The sequence below is a fragment of the Bos taurus genome, chromosome 15 (genome assembly GCF_002263795.3).
Source record: "Bos taurus isolate L1 Dominette 01449 registration number 42190680 breed Hereford chromosome 15, ARS-UCD2.0, whole genome shotgun sequence".
NCBI classification, from domain to species: domain Eukaryota; kingdom Metazoa; phylum Chordata; class Mammalia; order Artiodactyla; family Bovidae; genus Bos; species Bos taurus.
Window position 1 is genome coordinate 20,596,205 of NC_037342.1, and position 24,670 is coordinate 20,620,874.

Here is a 24,670-nt window from a genome sequence, read left to right on the forward strand (position 1 = left end):
TCTCTGTCTCCTTAGACAAACTCTTTTTCCCTTTTCTTAACTAAGCTCTTGAGCTCTTTGTGATTCAGTGTCTTGAATTACTTTCCTCCTCTCTAATCATTCACTATATCTTCAAGCAGTGTTTCTCTGTGTTCATGTATTTTGATGATTCTCTGCTTCTCAGTCATCTCATTCTTGGGCAAAGATATAAAATGATTCTTTCTTCTGAAAATTTTAGACAGTAACAATTAATTCCTGTGATCTGGCAGAGACTGGGTATTTCTTTAAGCATCCATTTTACTTGCTCAGAGTAATAGGCCTATGCCACAAGTACATGTTTTTAGCTAGTTTATTCACTCCTCGTGGCAGATCAAGAGGCTGTAAGAAGTTCTAAATTTAATTTCAAATTACTGTAATCTAAAAATTAAACCTAGAGAAAAATACTAGCATTTAAATCTTAAATGTCTCCCAAATCAGCATCTTCTATTGTCACATAAAATCAAACTCCAGAGAACATATTTACTTTGCCTTAACAAATTAAATAGGTAGAAAAACACTTTGATCTACAAATGCATGTGCACTCTGACAATGCACAACGAGAAAGCATTCCACAAATTAAGAAACAACATGCATCTTCTACCACCCTGTGCATATTTCTTTGGGACTTGGAAACAAAATTTTCCAAATTACACCCTAGAGCCTTCTGCCAATTCTATCACACACCCAGTACTATGTAGAACTGAAGTTTATGAAATTCCACCCCTCCCTTTTAAAAACAAACAAACAATACAAATGAAGGATTTATATTTACAAGTGGCTTAGGAACAGAGTAGACTCACACTTAGGGTAGAAAGCACAGAATTCAAGAGTACTCTTCCTTTCAGCAGGAAACTTAGCTTATGCGATATCCTTGTAACCAGAATAGATATTAAAGAAATTAACATTTTACCCAGCTTTATTGTTAAATTTTTTTCTTTGTATTGAAATAAACAGTTTGCAGATACTTCCTCTCAAGTCATTAAAACATGACCAGGTAAAAAAGATTAAAAACTACCATAATTTGGATTAAGATACATAATATTTTTAGTTTCAACAGACAAAATATGCCACTGGTTCGAGGATACATTAGATCCTTTCGATTCAATGCCATTCCATGAAAAGCCGAAAAGCCACAAAACTAAGATAATTTATTGAACTCAATGTTTTTAGTAGATTAAGCTGCTTCTTTAGAAGCAAAAATCATCTTTGCATTTCTTTAACATTTAGGTCTTTACTGCTCAGAATGAATCATTTTTTTTCTGGATTAAGGTCAGGTGTATATTTTTAACCTTTCTGAAATGGTGCATAAACTTACATACAGCGAACTTCCATGAACTTTGAGGAGGCAAAGATACTCATGGGAAATGAGAGAAATGAGAATATTTACTGACTTTATATGACTTTATAAGTACTGATGTTTTGTAGTATCTGGATCTAGACATCCTGGGATGTTTGGACATGTCTGGAATCAATTAGATACTCTGGTCAGAAGGGCTCAAATTTAGACAAGAAGATCTCATACATCAATTGAACTGAGTTGATGGTTCTTTGCCATGAGAACACAGACAATATGTATCTGATTCTAGGAGCACAGTGTACATGTAATATCTAAGAAAAACAAAGACTTTATGTCTAAAATGTATTGTTTGGTAAACAGTAAGATCAGAAAAATATAAAAGAAATAAAGCCCTCCTTTTCTAGAGAGACTGACCACACGGCCTATGACTAAAAGCTCAAAGTTCCAATCAACATTAATTACATTTTATGCAATTTCCAATATTAAGCAGAAATTGGGCTCGTTAGCTAAAACAAGTCTACAAAGGGCAATATTGCCCTGGTGGGACTGTTAACTCTGAAGGATGATGTTTTATTTAACAGACAGCATGGACTTCATACATATCCATAATCAGTGCCTTTAAAACCAAACAACTTTAAAAGTTAGCAGCAGTTTCTGCAAGTACAAAAATACACATTTATTACATAACATATGGTAGTAAAATTTGTCAAGATATATTATACAAACTCAAAGCATTTTAGATAAAGCATTGGTCTAATATATTATAGATTGATGGAGTATAATAAAATGACATGTAGTCTGTCTTCAAATCATACAATATAATACTTTACAGCAATATTAATTATTCACATTAAATGTTGCGGGAGTATCTAAGGGAACACAGAGAACAGGAATGGTTATGGAAGAACCTCAGCATCTTCTATGCTTCAAACTGAGTAGATGGTTTCCTAACCACCAATGTGAAAGAAAAAAGGATACAACTATTATTTTGTTAAGCAGAGAAGCAATTTCTTCTGGAAAGACACTCCAAGCCATAAGAGCTTCATTCACATCTTGCGGTTCTGCAGTAGTATGCCCTAAGGGTGAGGGGAATCCCTGTTGCCTTTATATATCATACCACAAAAGATGCATATGGACACTGAGGAGTCTAAATATACGAGTGGTTAGTTAAAAGGTAAAATCTACTTCACATCTGTGACTGAGATGGCCAGTGTCATAAAGGAGCTCTTTTGAGAGAGTTCTAAAAGTTAATTACAATGCTTAGGACAAACAGGGCCATGTCCCCTAGAGGTAGGTAGCACCTATAGCTAATACTGAAAGGACTTCTCTCTTACAGAACACGTTATTTTTTTATATAAGTGAAAAATGCAACCTTTAGAACAACATTGAGAAAATATTTGACATCAAAGTTTCTGGGTGGCTGAGGAAAATAATTTGAAATAAGTATTGTGGGGGGGAGGTCCATCTGATATTGAACTCAATGGGCTCTAAGCAACTTCTTTTAAGTATTTAAAATGAAGGAAGATGCACATCCATTTCTGATTCTTTTGCATCACTCTGGCTGGCAAGGCCTAATAACCCAAGGAAATAATCCAGGAGATGTACTGGTATAATCTTTAAGGCAAGAGGAGAAATGTCCATCAATATGGAATAAATCAATGGGGGTATAAACTGAACTATTGGAACAAAAAAGATGTAAAAACTTCTGGAGGTAAGATAATCCCAAGCCAATGACTGTCAAAAAGAAGGCCTGAGAGCCACTCTGACGGCTCCTCCACTCTGTGACTATTTATAACCTGCCAACCTCAAAACTGTTCTCTCAACTGACAAATGACCATCAGTAAAGAGATGACTTAGGAATTTTTTCTGGCTGACTAAGAGGTAAGGAACAGAAAAACATTTCAGCAAAGAGGAGTCATGCTTTGATCACATGTTTGCAACAGCAACTGGTTAAGAGAAAGGGCTGCTCTGGCAGTCTTTCCCTCCACACTAAGACAGTGGATACAGTGGGAAGGTCGTCTTATAACAGGACAAGGTTCTGAGCTCAGGCACCTTGAAAGGACACAGAGATGAGCAGTCGTCTCCTTCTTCCTCCTCACTGCAGTGTGCAGTGGAGCCTCTGTGGAGCACGAAACACTGATGGAAAAACTCAACCAATACAAAAAACAAAACAAACAAAACCACCTACAATATCATGGTACTCATGGCTTTCAAATCACTTCAGTTTTTTTCCTCTCTGGCTGCCACCAATGGGCTGATACCTGAAATGATGCTGTGAGGGTATGTGACTGAATATAAAATGTCACAGAAATGGCCACTGGTTTGGATTTGGGGAAAAATTTCACATAATTTTCTTTATTATCAGATGTGTTACCTCTTTAGCTTTGACTAGCGGCATTATTTTGGCCTACTTATTAAAAACATTCCATGGAATAATGGTTTCTCTGCAGCCCTCCCTCTCTCTCCACACTTCCTGTTTTTCGCTTCTTATCTCCTGGCTTCCTCAGGAACTAATCTCATCATAAACAGCATGTTTCCTCTACAGAAGATGCTTTCTCTAGCTGTCTGCTCATAGCTCTTAAAATGCACGACAGGATCCATCCATGCTTTAATACGGAAAAGCCTCCCAAACACTGAGGTCACAGAATTTTTCAGTCTAAACTTTTGGCCAAATAGTCTCAAGAAAGAGAATTCGTTTGTTGTCCTAAGTATTAGCAATGATTATCTTTATGCTACCCATCCCAGGTATTTTATACAAAGGGGTCATAGTAATTGTTGTCTCATTATCAGCCTGTTTCTGTTCTTGTAGATGTCAGGTTCTCATGGTGGTTACATGTCTTTGGCCAAATGTCTATCCTCAGCATCACACACCACGGGCGGCCCTGAGTCTGGGCTGGACGCATCATCCACAGTCAAAGAGCCGGGGGAGGATCTTCTCTGGGGCAGCATACCAGGAGAGCACTGCCCGCTATCCTTTCCTTCCTCGGGCGACTTCATATGAAGCCCAAGTCTGTCTTCCACGAGGCTGAACAGAGAGCTACAGTATTTCTCTGAGTCCTGGCTGGGGTAGGAACTATACCAGCGGGCCGTCTGAACAGCTCCCAGTCCTTCAGCTGCCCTTTGGGGCACGTCTTTCTGCCTTTCTTGTAGTGTGATGGCTTCCGGAACACCAGAAGCATGTGCAGGAGGATCCGTGGGTCCTTTTAGAGAACCCACTTTATTTTCCTCTGGTCTGGGTGCCCTTGCCTTCTTTTTGAGAGACCAGTTTTTCAAACTGGCTACACCACTCTTCAACCATGTGCTGGGGTGAAGAGTTACAGAATGCATGTGTGAATGCCACTCTACGCTGTCCTTTTTTGTATAGGCCAGGCGGCCGCTGGCCTGCCCTGATGAGGGACCAGGAATTCCAGAAATGAGGCCAGAACTGCTAAAGTCAGAAGAAAGCTCTGCCTGTTTTCTTTGAAAAGTACAATCTATTGGAGAGGATGTTTCAGTGGGTGTAAACACAGAGTGTTCAGAAATCTGAGAAAAAGCACTATCTTGGGAGCTTACTGATGAACCAGATGGGGAAGTGCCTGGGGAGGACAAGCTGGAATAGCTAGTCCTTGAGCAAAGGTTTAAACTTGGGGGTAAAACCTTCTCCACGTTTTGGTTTGTGGCACTACTCTTGCCCACCTCAATCCCCATGACCAAACTCTGATTAATAAGCTTTTGGCCCTCCATTTGTAAAGACTTGTGCCGCTTGAGATAATCTTCCTCTCCATGCAAGAGACTGGCTTCGTAGCTGGCTTTCTGCTGCTTCTTTGGATAAATCCCCCTGAGATAGGTCAGTCTGCAGTGCTGGTCATCAATGCTGGGCTCTGAGCAGCGCCGTTGCCTCCTTGAACTCTTGAGGGTGTCTGCAGTGTGTGGCGGGGAGTATTCGGATGCATCCATGTCAAAGGGCTGGCTCCTGGGATGATCACAGGAGGACATGTGACTGTACGATGCCACGGAAATGGCTACTGGCTTGGATTTAGGAAAAAGTTTTACATGACTTCCTTCATTATCAGACAAACTTTTCTTCTTAACATTTTTACTAGCGGCATTTTTCTTGCTATCAATGCCTGTGACTAAACTCTTTTTAAAACATGTCTTACCCCCTTCCTGAAGGGGTTGATTCTGATTCAGATGGCTCTCATCTTTTTTTGAGAGAATGGCATCACAGCTGGACTTGCGTAGCTTTTTCTGATACAACTCCCTGAGATAGGAAAGCTTTGAATCGAGATAGTCGATGCTGGGCTCCGAGCAGCGGCGGTGTCGCCTCAGGCCTTTTGGAGCATCTGCGGCAGCTGTGGACAGGCGGCTGGGTGTGCTCGCGCCAGAGGCGGCCTGGGCGCGTGGGACCTTGGTGTACACTGCAGTGTCCACTGGCTTGGACTCAAGGGGCTGTCCCATTTGAATGTCTTCATCTTTAGAATGGCCTAAGTCAAAGTCACTCAGGGTTAAAAGGCCTTCCACCTCAGGCTGGTCAAGGTCATAGTCACTGAGGGTTAACACGGAGTCCATGCTTCTGCTACCCTGACCAAGTTTCTTTACCAAGTCACGACATGGGGCGTCAACATCGTCATTCAGCTCATTTTCCAAGCTGTCATAGGAGGAGTCATTCAGCTGGAAGCAAGAGATATCTGTAGAAAAAGCGAACCATGATTAACATTTTTAATGAACACAAATGCATGCTGCCTTAAAAATAAGAAAAAAAACCTAACTATGATGATATTTGGTGTAATTCTGTTTTTAAATATAGATTGTTCAAATTTTCACTCTAAGGAAAGAAAGAATCTTTCATAATCTCCCCAGATGTAAGTGCAAAATTAAAAATAAACTGTTGAGGTATACGAGATTTACCTCAGTTCCTGAAGAAATAGGCTTTCTTTAAGATTTCCTCAATGAGAAGATGGTCATAATACCAAGAAACAGTTAAAAATATAAAGAAATTAATGCCAGATATATCCAGATTTGGATTAAGATTCTGTCTTTTAAATGGATCTGCTGGTGTATACACATAATTAACTCTAATCTCAAGAGAAACCATTTACCAGCCCTATCAATTTCTCTTTGACAAAGTTCTTTACTATATATTACTTTATCTTTACTACAATCACAACAGTTAGATATGATGGTTATCCATATTTGTAGATGAAAATATTGATGTTCAGTGGCATCGAAGAATTGGCCAAAGACAACATAACTAGTAATTGGTGTTATAAGAATTCATAATTTGGAATATTGAGCGTCTTTACTCCCCACACACCCCAGCCTGCCCCGTGATGTTACTTGTTTTTAATGTGTTTAGCAGTTCGCGAGAATTCTGAGAAGCCTCAGGGACCTCTAAGAGGGAGGCGAGGAGAAAAAACAGGGCTGTCTCTATTGCCTCTGGGCCTTCTCCTCCAGTTTCAACCAGAGCAGTTGTGTTATACATATTGGGGCTCCCTGTAAAGTTTATTTTTAAAAAGGTTAAAAACATCATACTATATAATGCTGCCACTAACAATCTGGGACCTTGTCTTATACACTTCTTAACCCTACCACAGTGTTAACATACCCTGACCTTCTAAGGAAGGAGCAGAATCCTAGACCTATTGACCGAGGTGAGAGGCCCTCTTCACCTGAGCTGCTGTGGGCTCCAGGATAACCACTGTCCCAGCTGATTTTCACAGACGTGTGTCTGTTTCCCACAAAAAACAATCCAGTTATTCACAATACCTGAGGCATTCTCTCTGGTATCACATCTCACTGAAACCTCTCCCAAGAGGGAAGTGATTTCTTCTCCAAATATCCGACAGCAGTTTTCAATAAGAAACTGTATAAGCAGAGAAACCTGTACAAAAAACGGACAAAAATGAGCTGCAAACTTCTCATACAGCCTGTCTGTAAATCACATTTCATATATGAATCCTAATTCTAACAAAAAATGCCAAAGAATCCCGAGAAAAATTCAGGTTTGCTTTACAATACAGTTTCCCCTACAAAACTATGATACTTTCAAGAGTAGTTTGAGTATAGACATTAATTTTAATCAGTAGACTAGTTATTACTTGTGGCCTTGGCTTAATACTAACATTTTTATACCAACTGTCTTGTCTTTAAAATTGGAGTAATTTTCAGTATTCTCTATAGGGCACTTGGGGTGAGGAAACACACTTTCTCATTAAAATTCATGAAGTGTCATTAAATGAAGACTTATAAAATGTATTTCTTATGCAAAAGGCAGGTGTCATGAGTTGGGAAGTTGGTACGTATCTACCTCTGTGGTTCTCTGTGAGGAGGACAGACAGCTGGAGAAAAAACTTGCACTTTGCTGACTAGTCTCTTCCTATGCATTTCTTTCTCTTAGCCCTGCCAACTGGAGGTGCTTCGGGAAGAGGTAAGATTTTACTAGGGAGCTTTGTGTCTCCATGAGATATACAGAAACCTTTACATAGCTTTTTTTGCCCCAATAGCTGAAGCAAAGCCCCAACTCCTGTACTTATAATCAGGCAATACAGGAGTGTGTGATTTCAAGTAACTATTAGGTTGGGCCAAAAGTAATTGTGGTTTTGCACTGTTGAACTCTGCTGTTTGATGTTGGAATACATTCTTAAATAAATGTGGTTGTGGTATACATCATTTTAATGTGAAATTTTTGCTTTATGTTTTTGGCAAATGACACTACTTTCTGTGTATTTTATATCTATTTTAGACTATGGAAATGAAGTTAGACAAAAGGCAACTTTGAGCAATTTTCTTATTTGAGTTCAAAATGGGTCATAAAGCAGGAGAGACAACTTACAACATCAACAGTGTATTTGGCCCAGAAACTGCTAATAAATAGTGCAGTGCTATTTGTTTTTGCAAAGGAGACAAGAGCCTTGCAGATGAGGGGCTTACTGGCCAGCCACCAGAAGTTGACAGTGACCAACTGAGAGTAAACAGCGAAGCTGATCCCCTTACAACTAAATGAGGAGTTGCCGAAGAACTTATCTGAAGCAAACTGGAAAGGTGAAAAAACTCGCTAAGTGGGTGCCTCATGAACTGACTGAAAATTTAAAAAACTGTCATTTAGAAGTGTCGTCTTCTCTTATTCTATGCGACAACAATGAACTATTTCTTGATCGGATTGTGACGTGTGACCAAAAGTGGATTTTATACGACAATTGGTTATGACCAGCTCAGTAGCTGGACCAAGAAGAAGCTCCAAAGCACTTCCCAAAGCCAAACTTGCAGCAAAAAAAGGTCATGGTCACCGTTTGGTGGTCTGCTGCCTGTCTGAATCCCGGTGAAACCATTACATCTGAGACAAACGCTCAGCAAATTGATGAGATGCACCGAAAAGTGCAACGTCTGCAGCTGGCACCGGTCAAAAGAAAGGGCCCATTCTTCTCCACAACAACGCCTGACCACACGTTGCACAAGCAAGGCTTCAGAAGTTGACTGAACTGGGCCGCGAAGTTTTGCCTCATCTACCATATTCACCTGACTTCTTGAAAACCAACTACCTCTTCTTCAAGCATCTTGACAACTTTCTGCAGGAAAAATGCTTCCACAACCAGGAGGAGGCAGAAAATGCTTCCCAAGAGTTTGTCGAATCACAAAGCATAGATTTTTATGCTACAGGAATCAACAAACTTATTTCTCATTGGCAAAAATGTGTTGATTGTAATGGTTCCTATTTTGATTAATAAAGATTGTGTTTGAGCCTAGTTGTAATGATTTAACATTCGCAGTCCAAAACTGCATTTGCACCAACTTAAATAATGTATGAACTGGGTATTAGCAACATCTCCATTCATTAGATGAGGAACTGTGGATTAATGTAATTTTGCCCAAGATTGTAAATCTAGCAAGCGTTAGGGCTGAAAATTGAACCTTGACCTGTCTAATTCCAAAGCCCTTATTTATTTATTTTTTAATTAGAGGATAAAAACTTTACAATACAGTGATGGTTTTTGCCATACGTCAACATGAATTGGCCATAGGTATACATATGGCCCCTCCCTTTTGAACCCCACTCCCACCTCCCTCCCCATCCCACTCCTCTAGGTTGTCAGAGGGCACTGGCTCTGGCTTCCCTGCGTCATAGAGCAAACCCCCTAAATAGATAGATGGCTATCTATTTTATACACGGTACTGTATATGTTCCAGTGCTACTCTCTCCAACCATCCTACCCTCTCCTTCCCTGGCTGTGTCCAAAAGTCTGTTCTTTACATGCGTCTCCTTTGCTGTCCTGCAAGTAAGATCAGCAGTACTATCTTTCTAGATTCCATATATATGCATTAATATATGATATTTGTCTTTCTCTTTCTGACTTACTTCACTCGGTATAATAGGCTCGAGGTTCATACACCTCATTAGAACTGAAAGTCCTTATTTATTTTTAAAATCACATCCACTGTTTTTGTATCACTCTAAGGTTTAAGTCAGTCATAGTTGTTTATCCTCCTTAAAGAGAAAAGGGAAGCAATCCAACGTCTATCACTCTTTTGCTCAAGAAATTACCTTTTTTGTCGTCTACTAGGATAGGATAAAACACTCAATGAATTCAGATTTACAATGATATGTACTTAGTACATATAGTACTTATTTTCTTAAGTATTTTCACTTAAGAAAATATGTATCTTTCAGAATTCATACCCCGAATTTTAGGTTCAAAATGGGGAATTGGTTCCCCAGAGCAGAAAAAGGAAAAACTTCATTACCTTTTTTGTAAATTCGTTTTCTAGTTCTGGGCTAGAGGAAGTAGGAGGCCAAAGAATGCTTGGGGCGATGCACACTGCTAAATTAAATGCGGTCATCTGATTGGATGAAGAATGTTGCTCAATGTTGTGTAATAACCCAAAAAGATACCTTAGGAGAAGAACATTGGCTCTCGGAAGCTGGTCTAACAGCCTAAAGACAGAAAAATGCACTCTGTAAGCAAACATTTCACAGAAAACCTGCACTGACAGGCAGTCCTCACTTTCACAGTTCAGACGTGCAGGACTGTCTGTTAACACGGCACATGCGAAGGGAGGACTGCCTATGAAGAGGAGAGAGGGAGCACTGGAGATTTATTATTTATTTTGCAATCCAATGAAAATGTAAAAGAACGCAAAAAAGTAATTCATAAAAAGATGCTGTCTGAAATATTTACCTGAAACTATTACAAAGTATCTTAAGCAAACCCTATAACATTCCAGAATATTCTCAACCAAACCCCCCAAAAAGCTTTCTAATGAAATTAAACAGTTGCATTTAATATGTAACTCCTTTACTTACTAATATGTAGCTCCTTTACTTCCAAGAAGCAACACAGGATTCTGTCTCTTGGTAAAAACCTAAACTTCAGCCATGAGACTCCCAGGTCCATTCTGCTCCGGCAGCTCTCAAGGTCAATTTTGCCCTGCATCTTTCTATCTCACTGACATTACTCGCACATATAATACAAGCTTATAATATTTTTTTCTAATGTTCCTATTTTGTAATTGATAAAGGATTTTAAATGATCATTCACTTGAAATGATTTTTATTGTCAGACAGAAAACAGATACAAATGTTGATAGTCATGGTGGTTGCTTTTTTCCAACAAGAATCTGTAACCTGGGGGAGAAAACTGGGTACTTGGACTCCTGTTGTATAACAAGAGAAAGGCGTTTCTTCAGCACTATGGACTGACAATGAGAACAGTTTTGAAGGGACAAATTATGAAAGATACGGAAATGAATCAAAGGATTCCTGGATGTATTCAATGGAAAGTAAGGTACTGTTATCACACTCTGGGGTATCTGGCTCATAGGGGTTGAGTTATTTGACTCTGTAAACTGTAGATTACTGATAGCAGTGCACTTAACACTTGCCTGTAGACTCAAAAATCTTATCTGGTAGAGAGATAAATGGTTTATTTGCACATACAGTGCCCCACTCACCGCGCCCCATGCCCTAGCAGTAAAAGCCAGTTTTGCATCTATTTATAAATTCATTTCAGCATTTCTGATTTAATTATGTAAGTTGTGATAGTTTGAAATCTCTTTTGACTTTGCAGTAATATCTTACTAGTTCTCTAATGTTTTAAATAAAACCTCTCACATGTGCTTATTTTGTATTTGTATGAGAGATATAAGTCTAACCCTCTGTAAAATATCTTTTTTTTTTTTTTTTTACTTTACAATATTGTATTGGTTTTGCCATACATTGACATGAATCTGCCACAGGTGTACATATGTTCCCCATCCTGAACCCCCCTCCCACCGCCCTCCCCATCCCATCCCTCTGGGTCATTCCAGTGCACCAGCCCGGAGCACCCTGTATCATGCATAGAACCTGGACTGGCGATTCATTTCACATATAATATACAAAAACATCATCTTTTTAACCATTTGTAGAATATAAAGTTTTAGACAATGAGCAACAAAAAACAGGATCTGACATTCACTGTCCCTGAATGATTTCTGCCAAAACAGACACAATTCTGTTACGTGGCTTTGATTCTGGTGTCTTCAACAGTTATATTATGTTTTTCTATTGATAACAGGTGTCTATCAATAGTAGTGTGTAGATAATGACTTGTATTTTAGAGCTGCTCAAGAAAAACTGCACTAAACAAGCATATGCAAATAAATGATTTTAGGATTCATGGGTTTTCACAGGACTGGAAGTATGCTTTTTGTTAACGGACTCTTCTTTCCTATAAGGGATTAGGGTGGCGAGACCTGCCAGCCACTTCTCTTTGCATTGAATACAAACGATGCATTCTTTGTGATTAGACTGAGATTTTGCAACTCCCTTCTTCCTCGACACTTTTCAACAAGTTGACTGTCCCTCTGAAGCATTCCCACACATTCTGCAGGTATCTCACTAGCATCGATTATACTACTTTGTAATTCTTGGTTTTATCTATCTGTTTTACTAGACTGTGAGACCCTTGAGGGGGAAGGAAGTTTCTCTTTATGGATTCAGTTGTTAAATGAAGTACATAAGGAATAGTCTGGTTAAACTAAGATGTAAATTATAGATTGAGTCTACTGTGTTAACTCTTGGTCTAATGGGTTTCAGCTCCTATCAGATTCAGATGTACAGAATGTGTAAAATGGTCAAGTATTCCATGTTAATAGGATTAGGGAAAAGCAATAAGAAAAGTGACAGTAGCTAGCATAAATCTATATTTAAACTGGTCCCCACGGATATGATTTTGATAGTGATTATGGCTCAGTGGGTGAAGAATCCACCTTCAGTGAAAGAGACACAGAAGATGTGGGTTCAATCTCTGGGTTGGGAATATCCCCTGGAGGAGGAAAGGGCAACCCACTCCAGTATTCTTGCTTGAGAAATCCCATGGACAGAGGTTCCTGGCAGGCTACAGCCCAAAGGGTTTCAAAGAATCAGACACAGTTGAGTGACTAAACACAGCAAGCACAAGCATACTACCTTCCTAGACAAGCTTACAAAATATAAGCTTTTTGAAAACCATTTTTGAAAAATGACCAAGTCAGAATAATTACCTTTGAACTGCATTTATTTTCTCTTCATCATTTCCTTGATCCATTACACAGACCCAGTGATCATAGAGATCTGATGAAAAAATACTTCCTGGAATATTTCGTAGAAAATCCTTATATAGAGGGGAAAAATAAATATTTTAAATTGTTATTCTCAGGTTAAATATTTTTAGAGACATTAGAAAGAAGACACTTTATTGAAAAGTACAGTTACGTTCTCTCTTCTTTGGACTACATGGAGCTCAGTGCCAACCCCTCAATGATGTGCACCCATAGAAACATTTGCTTTGATATTTTTCTAACAAAAACCAGAGGGAAACTGGAGTCTGGACTATAGTGGTAAAGATAAAGGACAACCTGCTTAGGCTGAAATCTCCTGTTTGTGCACATTTTAGCAAACTAGTATAACATGGCGGGGTCTGGCAAACCTAAATCCTTTTTATTTCATTAGTTAAAAGAAATGTATGAAGACATTTGTGAGATTCATAATATAGTAATCAGTCATCCAACCACTCAACAAATATTTATGCATATGTGCCAGGTACTGTTTGAGGTGGTAGGGATAGAGTAGCAAATTAAACCAAGTCCCTGTTATATTAGAACTTTATATTCCAGTGGCTTTGGTGAATAATTTCATGCAGAGATGCTTAGAGCTTCTCCTAGTGTTCCCCCTAGAAGGGCTCTCATATATTAGGAGAAGGAAGCATTCCAGCCTATGGCTGGGCTCTGGAAGCATGGGGCAGCACCCCACACGTAATGTACATTAAATAACATGTCTCTGGTACATTATCCTTTCTGGTCTTTGAGACTCTTATACTGAGACACTGGCGGGGCTGGGTGTGATGAAACCAGACTATGACACAAGCAGGATACATCCAACAGTTTCCGGTTTGACATATGTTAATAAAAACTTTAAAAATAAAGAATTCTGGTCCTGGTCCTGTGTTTCCTATTTTGTTCTAGGCCAAAATGGCAACCCACTCCAGTGTTCTTGCCTGGAGAGTCCCAGGGACGGGGGAGCCTGGTGGGCTGCCACCTATGGGGTCGCACAGAGTCAGACACGACTGAAGCGACTTAGCAGCAGCAATCTCTTTGTTGCTTTTGGCACCGGTTGACTATCTGCTTATAAGTTCCTGCCTACAATGTGGAGACAGGTGAAAATCTGCAACTGAATAATTTTAATTCTTGTTGGAAAATCAAATCAGCAGCTTTACCTTTGTGCCTTAAAAAGGGAATGTACAACTTGTTACTTATATGTCATGTTTATACTGCTAATATGGAAGCTGTGACTCCTAAGTGTTGCAGTTAACTAACTAGGTGAGCATGTTTCCTACTAGCTAATCAGCTTCTTCATGGCAGAATCAGACCCTCACCTTCTACTTCATACACCTTAATGCCAAGCACATTCCCAGACAGGCGTGCGTGCGTGCTCATGCTCAGTCGCTCAGTGATGTCTGACTCTCTGCGACTCCATGGACTACAGCCTGCCAGGCTCCTCTGTCCTTGGGATTTCCCAGGCAAGAATACTGGAGTGGGTTGTCATTTCCTTCTCCAAGGGATCTTTCCAACCCAGAGATTGAACCTGCATCTCCTGCGTTGGCAGACCACTGAGCCACCTGGGAAGCCCCAGTCCCAAACACAGTAGAGGTCATTAGTGAACTGTGGCTATTTGTCATCTGGTCAAATATTAGTGAAGGACAAGGAAAGGTCAATTAACTATATCTACAGTAATTTTGAAAACCTCTTGGTAGTCATGTCACCTATTATCATACTTTTTTTTTTAGAGTAGTTAACAAGTAGGACGATGATTGATACAAAGTCTTTTTTCTGTTCTATTTTCCAGTAGTAATATCCATGGATATATGTGATTCAGATGTGTCATCATAAAAATTACCTCTTTTCTGGGTCAATCTATCAAATTTTCATAATTTCAGACTAATTTTAGTGGCTGCACCTACATTAAAAGTCAGATTCAGAAGAGCAAAAATCTGGTATTTCAAAATGGGGCAGTGACAATACCTCTCTTTTAAAATCTCAGTGGAAAACACAGTTATGATCTGTCTTGAAGAAAAACATCATTAAATCTTAAAACCTACACTTGAAAGATAATAACTTGTAACATCTCAATGAACTCTCCACAGCTGGAATAACAAGTTACGAAATAACAACCACCATTGGATCTGAGAAGGGACGTGAAAGCTGGTTCTGAATTACAATCACCAGCTCTTAGCACTCAACCAAAAGTCTTCTCCCTTCCAAAAACAGAAACCAGGCCATCAGCAGAACTCCCAAATTAATTTGAGATGAGATTCCTACAGGATTAAAAAAGTGCTTTTCCTCAGAGGTCTGATGAATCAAAAATACAGTATCACAGGTAATTTTCTTCCAATTAGAGTTACATTTAAACAAAACCAGTGTAAGTAAAAAATTAAAGGAAAATTTAAGTACTGCTTCCAAATAGTCTTAAAAATAAGAAACAAACAAAAGCTCAAAAACTTTTGGCAAAAAGTATCCCTTTCTTTCAACTGCTTGGAAGAAATGAGAGTAAAACACAGCTACATGATTATCACACTTTAGTTAGAACTCATATAACCAGATTTTTCATTTGGATTAATTTTCGTCTTTTGCCTATTCCTCTATAAGTACTATTTCTTCACTGTGAAATATGTTAAACTGTTCTAGAACCATACTTCTTTGTAGCAGCCTCAACAATTTAGAACAAAATTTTAAGAAGTGTAGTGCTGTGATGAATAGCATACTAAGGAAAAATTTCTAAAACATAGGCTTATTAAAAAATGGGAGAAAGCCTAATTTTATGACAAAAATCAAAGAAAAATTTATCATGCATATACTTGCATGCCTGCTATGTATCTGGCTAAGCACACTATACATACCTTTTTTGTACTCCAGGACTGAAAGGTAATCACAAACCCTGTGTAAAATAAATTAGATGACCCTAGCTCCAATTTTCCAGTTCTTTTTTAAAAAAATTATTGATTTATTTAGGCTGTGCTGGATCTCCCTTGCTGCACAGGCTCTTCTCTAGTTGTGACAAGTAGGGGCTTCTCATTGCAGTGGCTTCTCTTGCTGTGGAACACAGGCTCTTAGGTACACAGGCTTCAGTGGTCGCAGCTCCCACGCTTTAGAGCACGGGCTCAATAGTTTTGCATGGGCTTAGTTGCTCCTCGGCATATGGGATCCTCCTGGAGCAGGGATCAAACCTGTGTCTCCGGCACTGGCAGGCGGATTCTTTACCACTGAGCGACCAGGGAAGCCCCTCTCCAGTTCTTTAGAGTGACACTTTATTGTGAAACTCTATGGTGGGGTTGTTTAAGAGCAGACGAGGCTCTTTTATCAAGAGGCATCTGATTATTCACTAAGTCATAAAATATGATTGTGTAAGGAACTGACCAGGAGGAGGCACATGCAGGAGTCTTCTTCATCATGCTTTCCTTAATTTGGTTTTTACGCTCCAGGCCTGGGGATGCGGGCTGGGGCACTGTCTCTACCCCTGGCTCTGGGACATTCCAACCCTGTCCAGAGAGGGAGCCTCCAGCTCCCCCAGAATCCCTTCCAACCCTGATTCTGATCTGCAGAAGCTATTGCTCAGGTCAAAAGCTCTGCAAAAAGCTAGTTTTGACTCTAGATTTTCAAACAATGTGAGGTATTTTCATGAATGTGAGGAGGAAAACATTTCATAAGATCAACTCAACTATGGATGTGAGTTAAGTAACCATAGGTGGGGGGGTGGTGTCATGATGGGGGGAAGGGGGAGGATCTGGCTTTTTTGCCATAAGTAAGCTTATTTGCCATAGACATTTTTGCCACAAGCATTTCTCCAGCAAATACTTTAATCAAATAATGAACTGGCTATAAGGCAGTTCTGCCATAAAAGATAAAATAACAAAAAATAAATGAGGGATACTAAGAAGGACATAATAAAACAATTAGAATAACAGAATTAAAGACTTTATTGTGAAATACAAAACACTTGAACACATTTAAAATGTGTGTAACTGCTGTATTTAAAATGGATAACCAACAAGGACCAACTGTATAACACAGGGAACTCTGCTCAATGTTATGTGGCAGCCTGGATGGGAGGGGAGTTTGGGGGAGAATGGACACATGTGTATGAATGGCTGAGTCCCCTTGCTGTTCACCTGAAACTATCACAACATTGCTAGTCTCCCATATTCCAATACAAAATAAAAAGTTAAAAAATAAAATGTGTATAGATTCATGGCAATACTGCACAATTCATATTATTAATTCGATATTTTTTCATGGGTTATACTAAAGCATTTGTCTTCCAAGTCTTTCATTCACAATACACACACACACACACGTATATGCGTATATATACAGATTGTTGATTTGTCTCTTGTTCAGCATTGCACTTTTTGATTTTTTCCTCAGATTTCTTAGGAGAGGCATCAAGCTTCAAATACTAGGTACTAGGATACATATTTGTGCCTGAGTTTCTGTGAAAGCCTTGCACATTATTTTTTGTTCTTGGCATATTGCCATTTGTTCTTGATAAACATTTCAGAGTTCTAAGGGAAATGTGGGTTCATGCTATGTCTTCAAGGCCCTTGGTCTCTTTCAACTCCAATGTAGTATATTTCAAAATGTGAAACCAATTCTTGGGACAAATCACTGTCATCTGTCATGCTTTTTATATTGTATAGGTCAAAACAAACTGTCAACCACTTATTTTATTTTTTTAGCAAAATTACCATAAGGTTAATTATATGGTTATATGTCTAAAATGTCTGTAGCAAAAATGCTTGCAGCAAAGAAGCTTATTGTGAAATATCAGATATACATGGGATCAAGGATACCAAATGTGGTAAGGGGTTCATAAAAGAAGGACTAGATGTTGCAATCATTCTTGCTCCACCTTTACTTTTTAAAAAGCATTGAGGGGGGATACTGTATAACTGAAGAGAATTTTCACTACTCTCAGTGAGCAATATTTTAATTATTAGGCAAATGTTTGTTTATTATGGTAAAACTCTGCTTTGAAGTTTAATAAAAGTTTATTTTTGAAAATTTTGTCTTAGGAAGATAGACTGTGAGAAAGTCATCTAATCGGGATGTTTATTTTGGTAAATATACTGTGTGTTATAATTGTTTTTAATTTTCATTTCATCTTTTTTTCTTTTTTGCATGGGGTAGCAGAAGTGAAGATGGGGACAGTGACGTGGGATGAAAAATTTTAAAATGACTATCTGACATGCCACATCATTAGAAGTGGCTTTTAAATGCCAGTGTGATTCTGTGACCACTGGAGGAGGAAATGGCAACCCACTTCAGTATTCTTGCCTGGAGAATCCTGTGGACAAAGAGGAGTCTAGTGGGCTACAGTTCATCAGGTAACAAAGAGTCAGACACAACTGAGCACACACATGACTGTATGAAGTTTTTTTTTTTTTTTAAACACTTTTCAGATTCTATTTTTATCATGGTCTTCTTCAGATGGGAGTAATGTTACAATGAGATAAATCAATTGTCTTTCTCCAGAGCTATGCTGTGGGGTGGATGAAGGGAGAAACCTTCCTACCTTTAAGACAGATGCTATTACGAAAATAGATTCACAGTCTAGTTGTACTTCAGCTCCGGAATTCAGTTTTTCTTTCAGCTCTCTGCAGGATTTCACATTGGCCGACTGTCTGAAGATGCCTTTTGTGAGAGGTCCTTTCTGATTAAGAAATAAAAGCATATCCTATGGGGAAGCAAAAGAAAAAGAAAATCAAGATGGCACTTCATGCAGAACAAGCAAGGGAACATATATTTGCTCTTTCCAGCTGCTAGAGGTTGGGGTGTACCAGGGGAAAGTCCTGAAGGCCTGGGGCTAGAAGGCCTGCTAGAGGATTAAACTCTACTTGCTTTTTGGCATCTCTAAATTTCTTTCTCCTATTTACGCTTGCTATATTTAACATCTAAAACATTTTAAACACTTGCTTTAATGAGACTTTTTTCAGTGAACCAGCAGTCACTTCAAGGTACCTGTTAACTTGTCTCTCTCCTCCCTAAGTATTCTCCCATTACTCTCCAATATGGATTCTTTTCCCCAAGTATGAAAATGCTCTTCCCAAATTCATTCTCCACTTGCTTATCTTGTTCTTTCTTTTTTGGGGTATTTGTTTCTGGCTGTGTTAGGTCTTAGTTGCTGCATGCAGGCTCTTCATTGAGGTACATGGGCTTAGCTGCCCCATAGCATGTGGGATCTTTGGTCGGTTCCCTGCCCAGGGATAGAACCCATGGTACTGAAAGGCAGATTCTTAACTACTGGTCCACCAGGGAAGTCCCCTTGCTTGTGTTTCTTTTCATGTGGCTTTACACTTTACTTCCTTCTTCTTCTTTTTTTTTTTTTTTTAACAAATATTATGTTTTTGTTGTTTTTTGGTTGTGCTGAGTCTTCATTGTGGTACGCAGGCTTAGCTGCCCTGTGGCATGTGGGATCTTAGTTCCTGACCAGGGATTGAATCCTTGTCCCCTGCATTGAAAGGTGGATTCTTAACCGCTGAACTATCAGGGAAATCACTATTTCCTTCTTTTAAAATCAGCTTCCAAAATCATCTCCTTTAGGAAGCTTTCTCCATTCCATCCATTCAATTCAGTCTTTTATTTCACTTTCTTTATAGTTGTGTGCCCTCTGCTTGCTGTACAGGAAGAGAATGGGTGTTGGAGACAAGCAACCCATGGGATCTGGAACCTAGCTATGACACATATTTATGGCGTGACCTTTGGTAAACTTGGGCGGGGGTTTCCCTTTTATTTGTAGAGTAGGGATGATGGTAATGATGATGATAACTACCTTCTAAATCTGTTGTGAAGGATAAGCAATAAAGTGGCTAGATTAGTACCTGGAGCTTATAGATAGATGCACAACATAGAATAAAGGGCCAGGCACCTAGCATATTGCTTGGGGATACTGGACACTCAATAAATATTCTTTAACACGACCCATTTACTATATTAACTGGAAAAAATATATACTCAGTGGCTTTCATTTGATCTCTTATACATACAAAAGATAACTAAATACCAGAAGATGTATCTTTATACTTAAAAACTTGGAATACAAATAAAATACAAATTAAAAAATGTTAAGATTTAGTCTGTGTTGCTAAAGTGATTAAATGAGACTTTCCGAACAATGCAGGGTTCAAGAAAGGCTGTGAGAAAAATGTCAGGGCTAATGTGGATTCTCTGTCTGCAGTGTAGGTTCTAATTTATCTGAGCAGGTTAATGGGGCTCTTGCCTGAAATCAGTAGGCTAGATTATCCCTCCCTATTATGTCTGCCTTATGACTCTGCAGTAGCTTAATCAGATTTTTTTTTCTTTGGAGGAATAATAAAGATTCTCAGCCAAAGCAATGGGTATCTATAAATTTCCCATTTTTTTAGGGAAAGATTTACCTCCCAGAGCATTCCTTTCCCAAACTTCCTTTTCTATTAGTGCTATAGGCCAAAATGAGACTTACCAAGACAGCTTTGGGCAGATTGTCATTCTCACAAATATCTGGCAGAGAAACCCCGAAGAGCTGTCCTGGGATAGGAGACGTTGGTGACACAGGCAAGTTATCCAGGTGAATGCTAGAACCCCGCCAAAAGGCCCAGTTTATGATAGATCTTCTCCTTTTAAATGTCTTCTGACCTGAATCTAAGGAAGAAGTGAGATTATTAGGAAAAATAATTCAATTCACTTCATCTTATTTCTACAGTTTTCCTTTTACAGTATGTCCATTATGGCTCAATATTCTATAAGTTAAGGAAGAATCAAACATTTGGATTATTCTCCCACCTATTCTTGGGAACATCACTGGTCTACTTAGTTGAGTTCTGGCACTAAGTCTTCAAAGGTGAAAGAAGGGATCCCTTACTGAACTGTAACAACTTAAAGTAAAACATTTTCATACCAGCACATATCCCATTTTAAAGCTGAGACAAAGCATACAAAAAGTTGAAGATTAAACTAGGCCACAATTAAATAATGAAAGGAAGAAGGAAAAAAGGTGAGAGGAGAGGAGAAGGGGAAGGAGGAGGAGGAAAAGGGAAGCAAAGGGGAAGAAGAACTAGGGGAAGAAGAGTTATCTCTATTAAAATGTGCTCTAGAAACAATAGAGCATCATTACCTGATGCTCTACTCTACTGAGAACAGAGACAGGAAGCTAATGTTCCACATTTCCCCACATTTTTTCCAGCTGCAAAGACTTTCCTGTATCTTTTTAGTCCCGACTTTCAAAAGCATGTTTAAGGCAGCATGGATGGATATAAACATGAGTGAGACTTGCCCTTGCCACAGTAAAATTTACAACGTAATGGGTAGAACAAGACTGGCGATAGGTGGCTGTAGGGAAAGCAAGTATATTAATAAATAAAATGTCATAAGGGGAGAAGGAAGCACAAAAAACATTCAGAAAACCAATAAATCACATCTATCTACCCAGGTGGTGCTAGGGGAAAAGAACCTGCCTGCTAATGCAGGAGACACAAGAGATGCAGGTTCAATCCCCAGGTCAGGAAGATCCCCTGGAGCAGGAAATGGCAACCCACTGCAGTATTCTTGCCTGGAAAAGTCTATGGACAGAGGAGCCTGGCAGGCTACAGTCTTTAGGGTTGCACAGAGTCAGACATGGACTGAAGCAACTTAGCACGCACACATCTACACATTACGAGCGCAAGACTGATCTTGGAGGCTTCCGCATTTGATGTGAATTTTGAGTGAACATGATCTCAGTAGGTAGAGGATCTAATTTCATGACTTGTATCTGGTAAGTACTCAATAAGTCATTCTTGGACAGTAACTGAACTGAGCAGACATTCAGGCGATAAAAGACAATGTGAACAAAACAGGCAAAAGTAAGAAAGGTCAACACTGAAACACGATTTTGTGAGATCATAGTTCTAAAGCATTGCTGATGTCATCTGTATCTAACTTTAACATGAAAATTGATGGATTTACACAGAATTTGATACTTAAATGGCTCTTTGAGGTTCCTTTAGGATCTTTCTGCTGCATGCACCTCTGGCCCTCAAAACAAACACACAAGTAACAACTATAAAGGAGAAGAGAGACAGAAAGGACCTGAGAAAATATCTGAAGAGATAATAGCTGAAAAAAATTAAAGACAAAGATAAAATATTAAAAGCAACAAGCAAAAAATGGCAAGTAACATAAAGGGAACTCCCTTAAGAAGGAAATCCCAGAAAGGAAAAAACTGAATAGTGGGAGCTCTAAACATCTTGTATTTTCTGCCTAGAGAATTTCCTTTAGCATTTGTTGTAAAACTGGTTTGGTGGTGCTGAGTTCTCTTAACTTTTGATTGCTGGAAAGCTTTTGATTTCTCCATCAAATCTGAAGGACAGTTTCGCTGGGCAGAGTATTCTTGGTTATAGGTTCTTCCTTTCACCACTTTAGACATATCCTGCCATTCCCTCCTGGCTTGTAGACTTTCTGTTGAGAAATCAGCTAACAGCCTGATGGGAGCTCCCTTGTATGTTATTTGTCATTTTTCCCTTGTTGCTTTTAATATTTTATCTTTGTCTTTAATTTTTGTTTGTTTGATTACTATGTGTCTTGGTGTGCTCCTCCTTGGGTTTATCCTGTCTGGGATTTTCTTTTTTTTTTTTTTTCTGTCTGGGATTTTCTGTGCTTCCTGGACTTGGTTGACTATTTCCTTTCCCATGCTAGGGAAGTTTTTCTGGGGTTCTATCTTGTCCTTTCATCTGGGACATAACTTTCTGCTTTCTCATTGTGATGAACTCTCTGTAATATGGTTTTGTTTTAGCCACTGTGAGACTATGGTTCTTCTTCAAGAACTGTCTGCCCTCTGAAGGATGAGGCTAAGAGGCTTGTGTAAGCTTCCTGGTGGGAAGAACTGGCAATGGGAAAAACTGGATCTTGCTCTGGTGGGCAGGGACTTGCTCAGTATAGCTTTAATCCAATTATCTGCTGATGGGTGGGGCTGCACTCCCTCATAGGTAGTTGGTAGCTGTTTGACCTGAGGTGACTCAGCCCTGGGGTCTCCTGGCTCTATGGCCGGGTTAATGGTGAACTCCAAGAGGGTTTACGCCAAGAGGGACCTTCCTGGCTTGCTTCTGCCAGAGCCCCCGTGCCTGTGGTGAGTTTCTGTGGACCCACGCCTCCACAGGAGGCCCTCCACCACTAGTAGGTACTTTTGGTTTACTTCCCTGTGGGCTCACGGCTCCTTTCCTCTGGGTCTCGGTGCACACAAGATTTTGTTTGTACCCTCCAAGACTGGAGTCTGTTTTCCTCAGTCCCGTGGAAGTCCTATAATCAAATCCCGCCGGCCTTCAAGGTCAGATTCCCTGGTGATTCCCAGTCCCTTTGTCAGATACCTAGGTTGGGAAGCCTGACGTGGGGTTCAGAACCTTCACAACAGTGGGAGAACTTCTTTGGTATTACTGTTCTCTGGTTTGTGAGTCACCCACCCAGTGGGAACGGGATTTGATTTTATCATGATTGTGCTCCTCCTACCATCTCACTGTGGCTTCTTCTTTGGCTTGGGACATGGGGTATCTTTCTTGGAGTGGGTTTCAGTGTCCTCCTGTTGATGGTTGTCCAATAGCTAGTTGCAATTTTGGTCATCTTGCAGGAGGAGATGAGCACATGTCCTTTTACTCCATCATCTTGAACTGGAAGCCCTTTATTTGTTTATTTTTAATTTCTATTGCCATATAGTTACTTTACAATGTTGTGTTAGTTTCTGGGTTTCCCTGGTGGCTCAGATGGTAAAGAATCTGCCTGAAATGCAGGAGACCTGGGTTTGATCCCGGGGTTAGGAAGATCCCCTGAAGAAGGGAATGGCTACTCACTCCAGTATTCTTGCCTGTCAGATTCTGAGGCTGCTGCTAAGTCGCTTCAGTCGTGTCTGACTCTGTGCGACCCCACAGATGGCATCTCACCAGGCTCCCCCATCCCTGGATTCTCCAGGCAAGAACACTGGAGTGGGTTGCCATTTCCTTCTCCAATGCATGCAAGTGAAAAGTGAAAGTGAAGTCGCTCAGTCATGTCCGACTCTTAGCGACCCCATGGACTGCAGCCTACCAGGCTCCTCTGTCCATGGGATTTTCCAGGCAAGATTACTGGAGTGGGGTGCCATTGCCTTCTCTGTGTCAGTTTCTACCATACATCAAAGAGAATCAGTCATGCATATACATCCTCTCCCTTCTGGACTTCCTTCCATTTGGGTCACCACAGTGCATTAAGTAGAGTTCCCTGTGCAATACAGTATGTTCTCATTAGTTATCTATTTTATACATAATACCAGTAGTTTCCTCTGTGTTTTCTAAATCCTGCTTGAACATCTGGAATTTCATGGTTCACGTACAGTTGAAGCCTGGCTTGGAGAATTTTGAACATTACTTTGCTAGCATGTGAGATGAGTGCAATTGTGTACTAGTTTGAACATTCTTTGGCACTGCCCTTCTTTGGGATTGGAATGAAAAGGCAGAAGAACCAGAGATCAAATTGCCAATATCTGTTGGACCATAGAAAAAGCAAGAGTACTCCAGAAAAACAACTACTTCTGCTTTACTGACTAGGCCAAAGCCTTTGACTGTGTGGATCACAACAAACTGTGGAAAATTCTTCAAGGGATGGGAGTACTAGACAACCTGACCTGCCTCCTGAGAAATCTGTATGCAGGTCAAGAGGCAAAAGTTAGAACTGGATATGGAACAGTGGACTGGTTCCAAATTGGGAAAGGAGTACGTTAAAGCTGTATATTGTCACTCTGCTTATTTAACTTATATGCAGAGTACATCATGCAAAATGCCAGGCGGGATGAAGTACAAGCTGGAATTAAGATTGCCAGGAGAAATATCAATA

At 39.7% G+C, this 24,670-nt stretch overlaps 1 protein-coding gene and 1 long non-coding RNA gene across 7 annotated transcripts in view; one reads left to right on the forward strand and one right to left on the reverse strand.

Moving 5' to 3' along the window:
- Positions 1-484: 484 nt before the first annotated feature.
- ARHGAP20 (Rho GTPase activating protein 20) overlaps positions 485-24,670 on the reverse strand; it is a 215,923-nt gene continuing 191,737 nt past the window's right edge. For 5 of the 6 annotated variants that reach the window (XM_005215783.5, XM_059874706.1, XM_059874705.1 and 2 more), the window contains 6 exons: positions 20,301-20,479; positions 18,375-18,536; positions 12,812-12,921; positions 10,034-10,223; positions 7,061-7,175; positions 485-5,982 (listed from right to left, as the gene is read on the reverse strand). In XM_005215783.5, the coding sequence (XP_005215840.1) occupies positions 4,145-5,982; positions 7,061-7,175; positions 10,034-10,223; positions 12,812-12,921; positions 18,375-18,536; positions 20,301-20,479 (2,594 nt within the window). In that variant the 3' untranslated portion in view covers positions 485-4,144. The remainder of the gene's footprint in view (positions 5,983-7,060; positions 7,176-10,033; positions 10,224-12,811; positions 12,922-18,374; positions 18,537-20,300; positions 20,480-24,670) is intronic. The other variant, NM_001206733.2, reaches the window with a different exon arrangement.
- On the forward strand, positions 5,979-9,036 carry LOC132342308 (uncharacterized). Its single transcript, XR_009490628.1, has 2 exons — positions 5,979-7,721; positions 8,037-9,036. It is a non-coding gene; the product is annotated as an uncharacterized lncRNA (long non-coding RNA).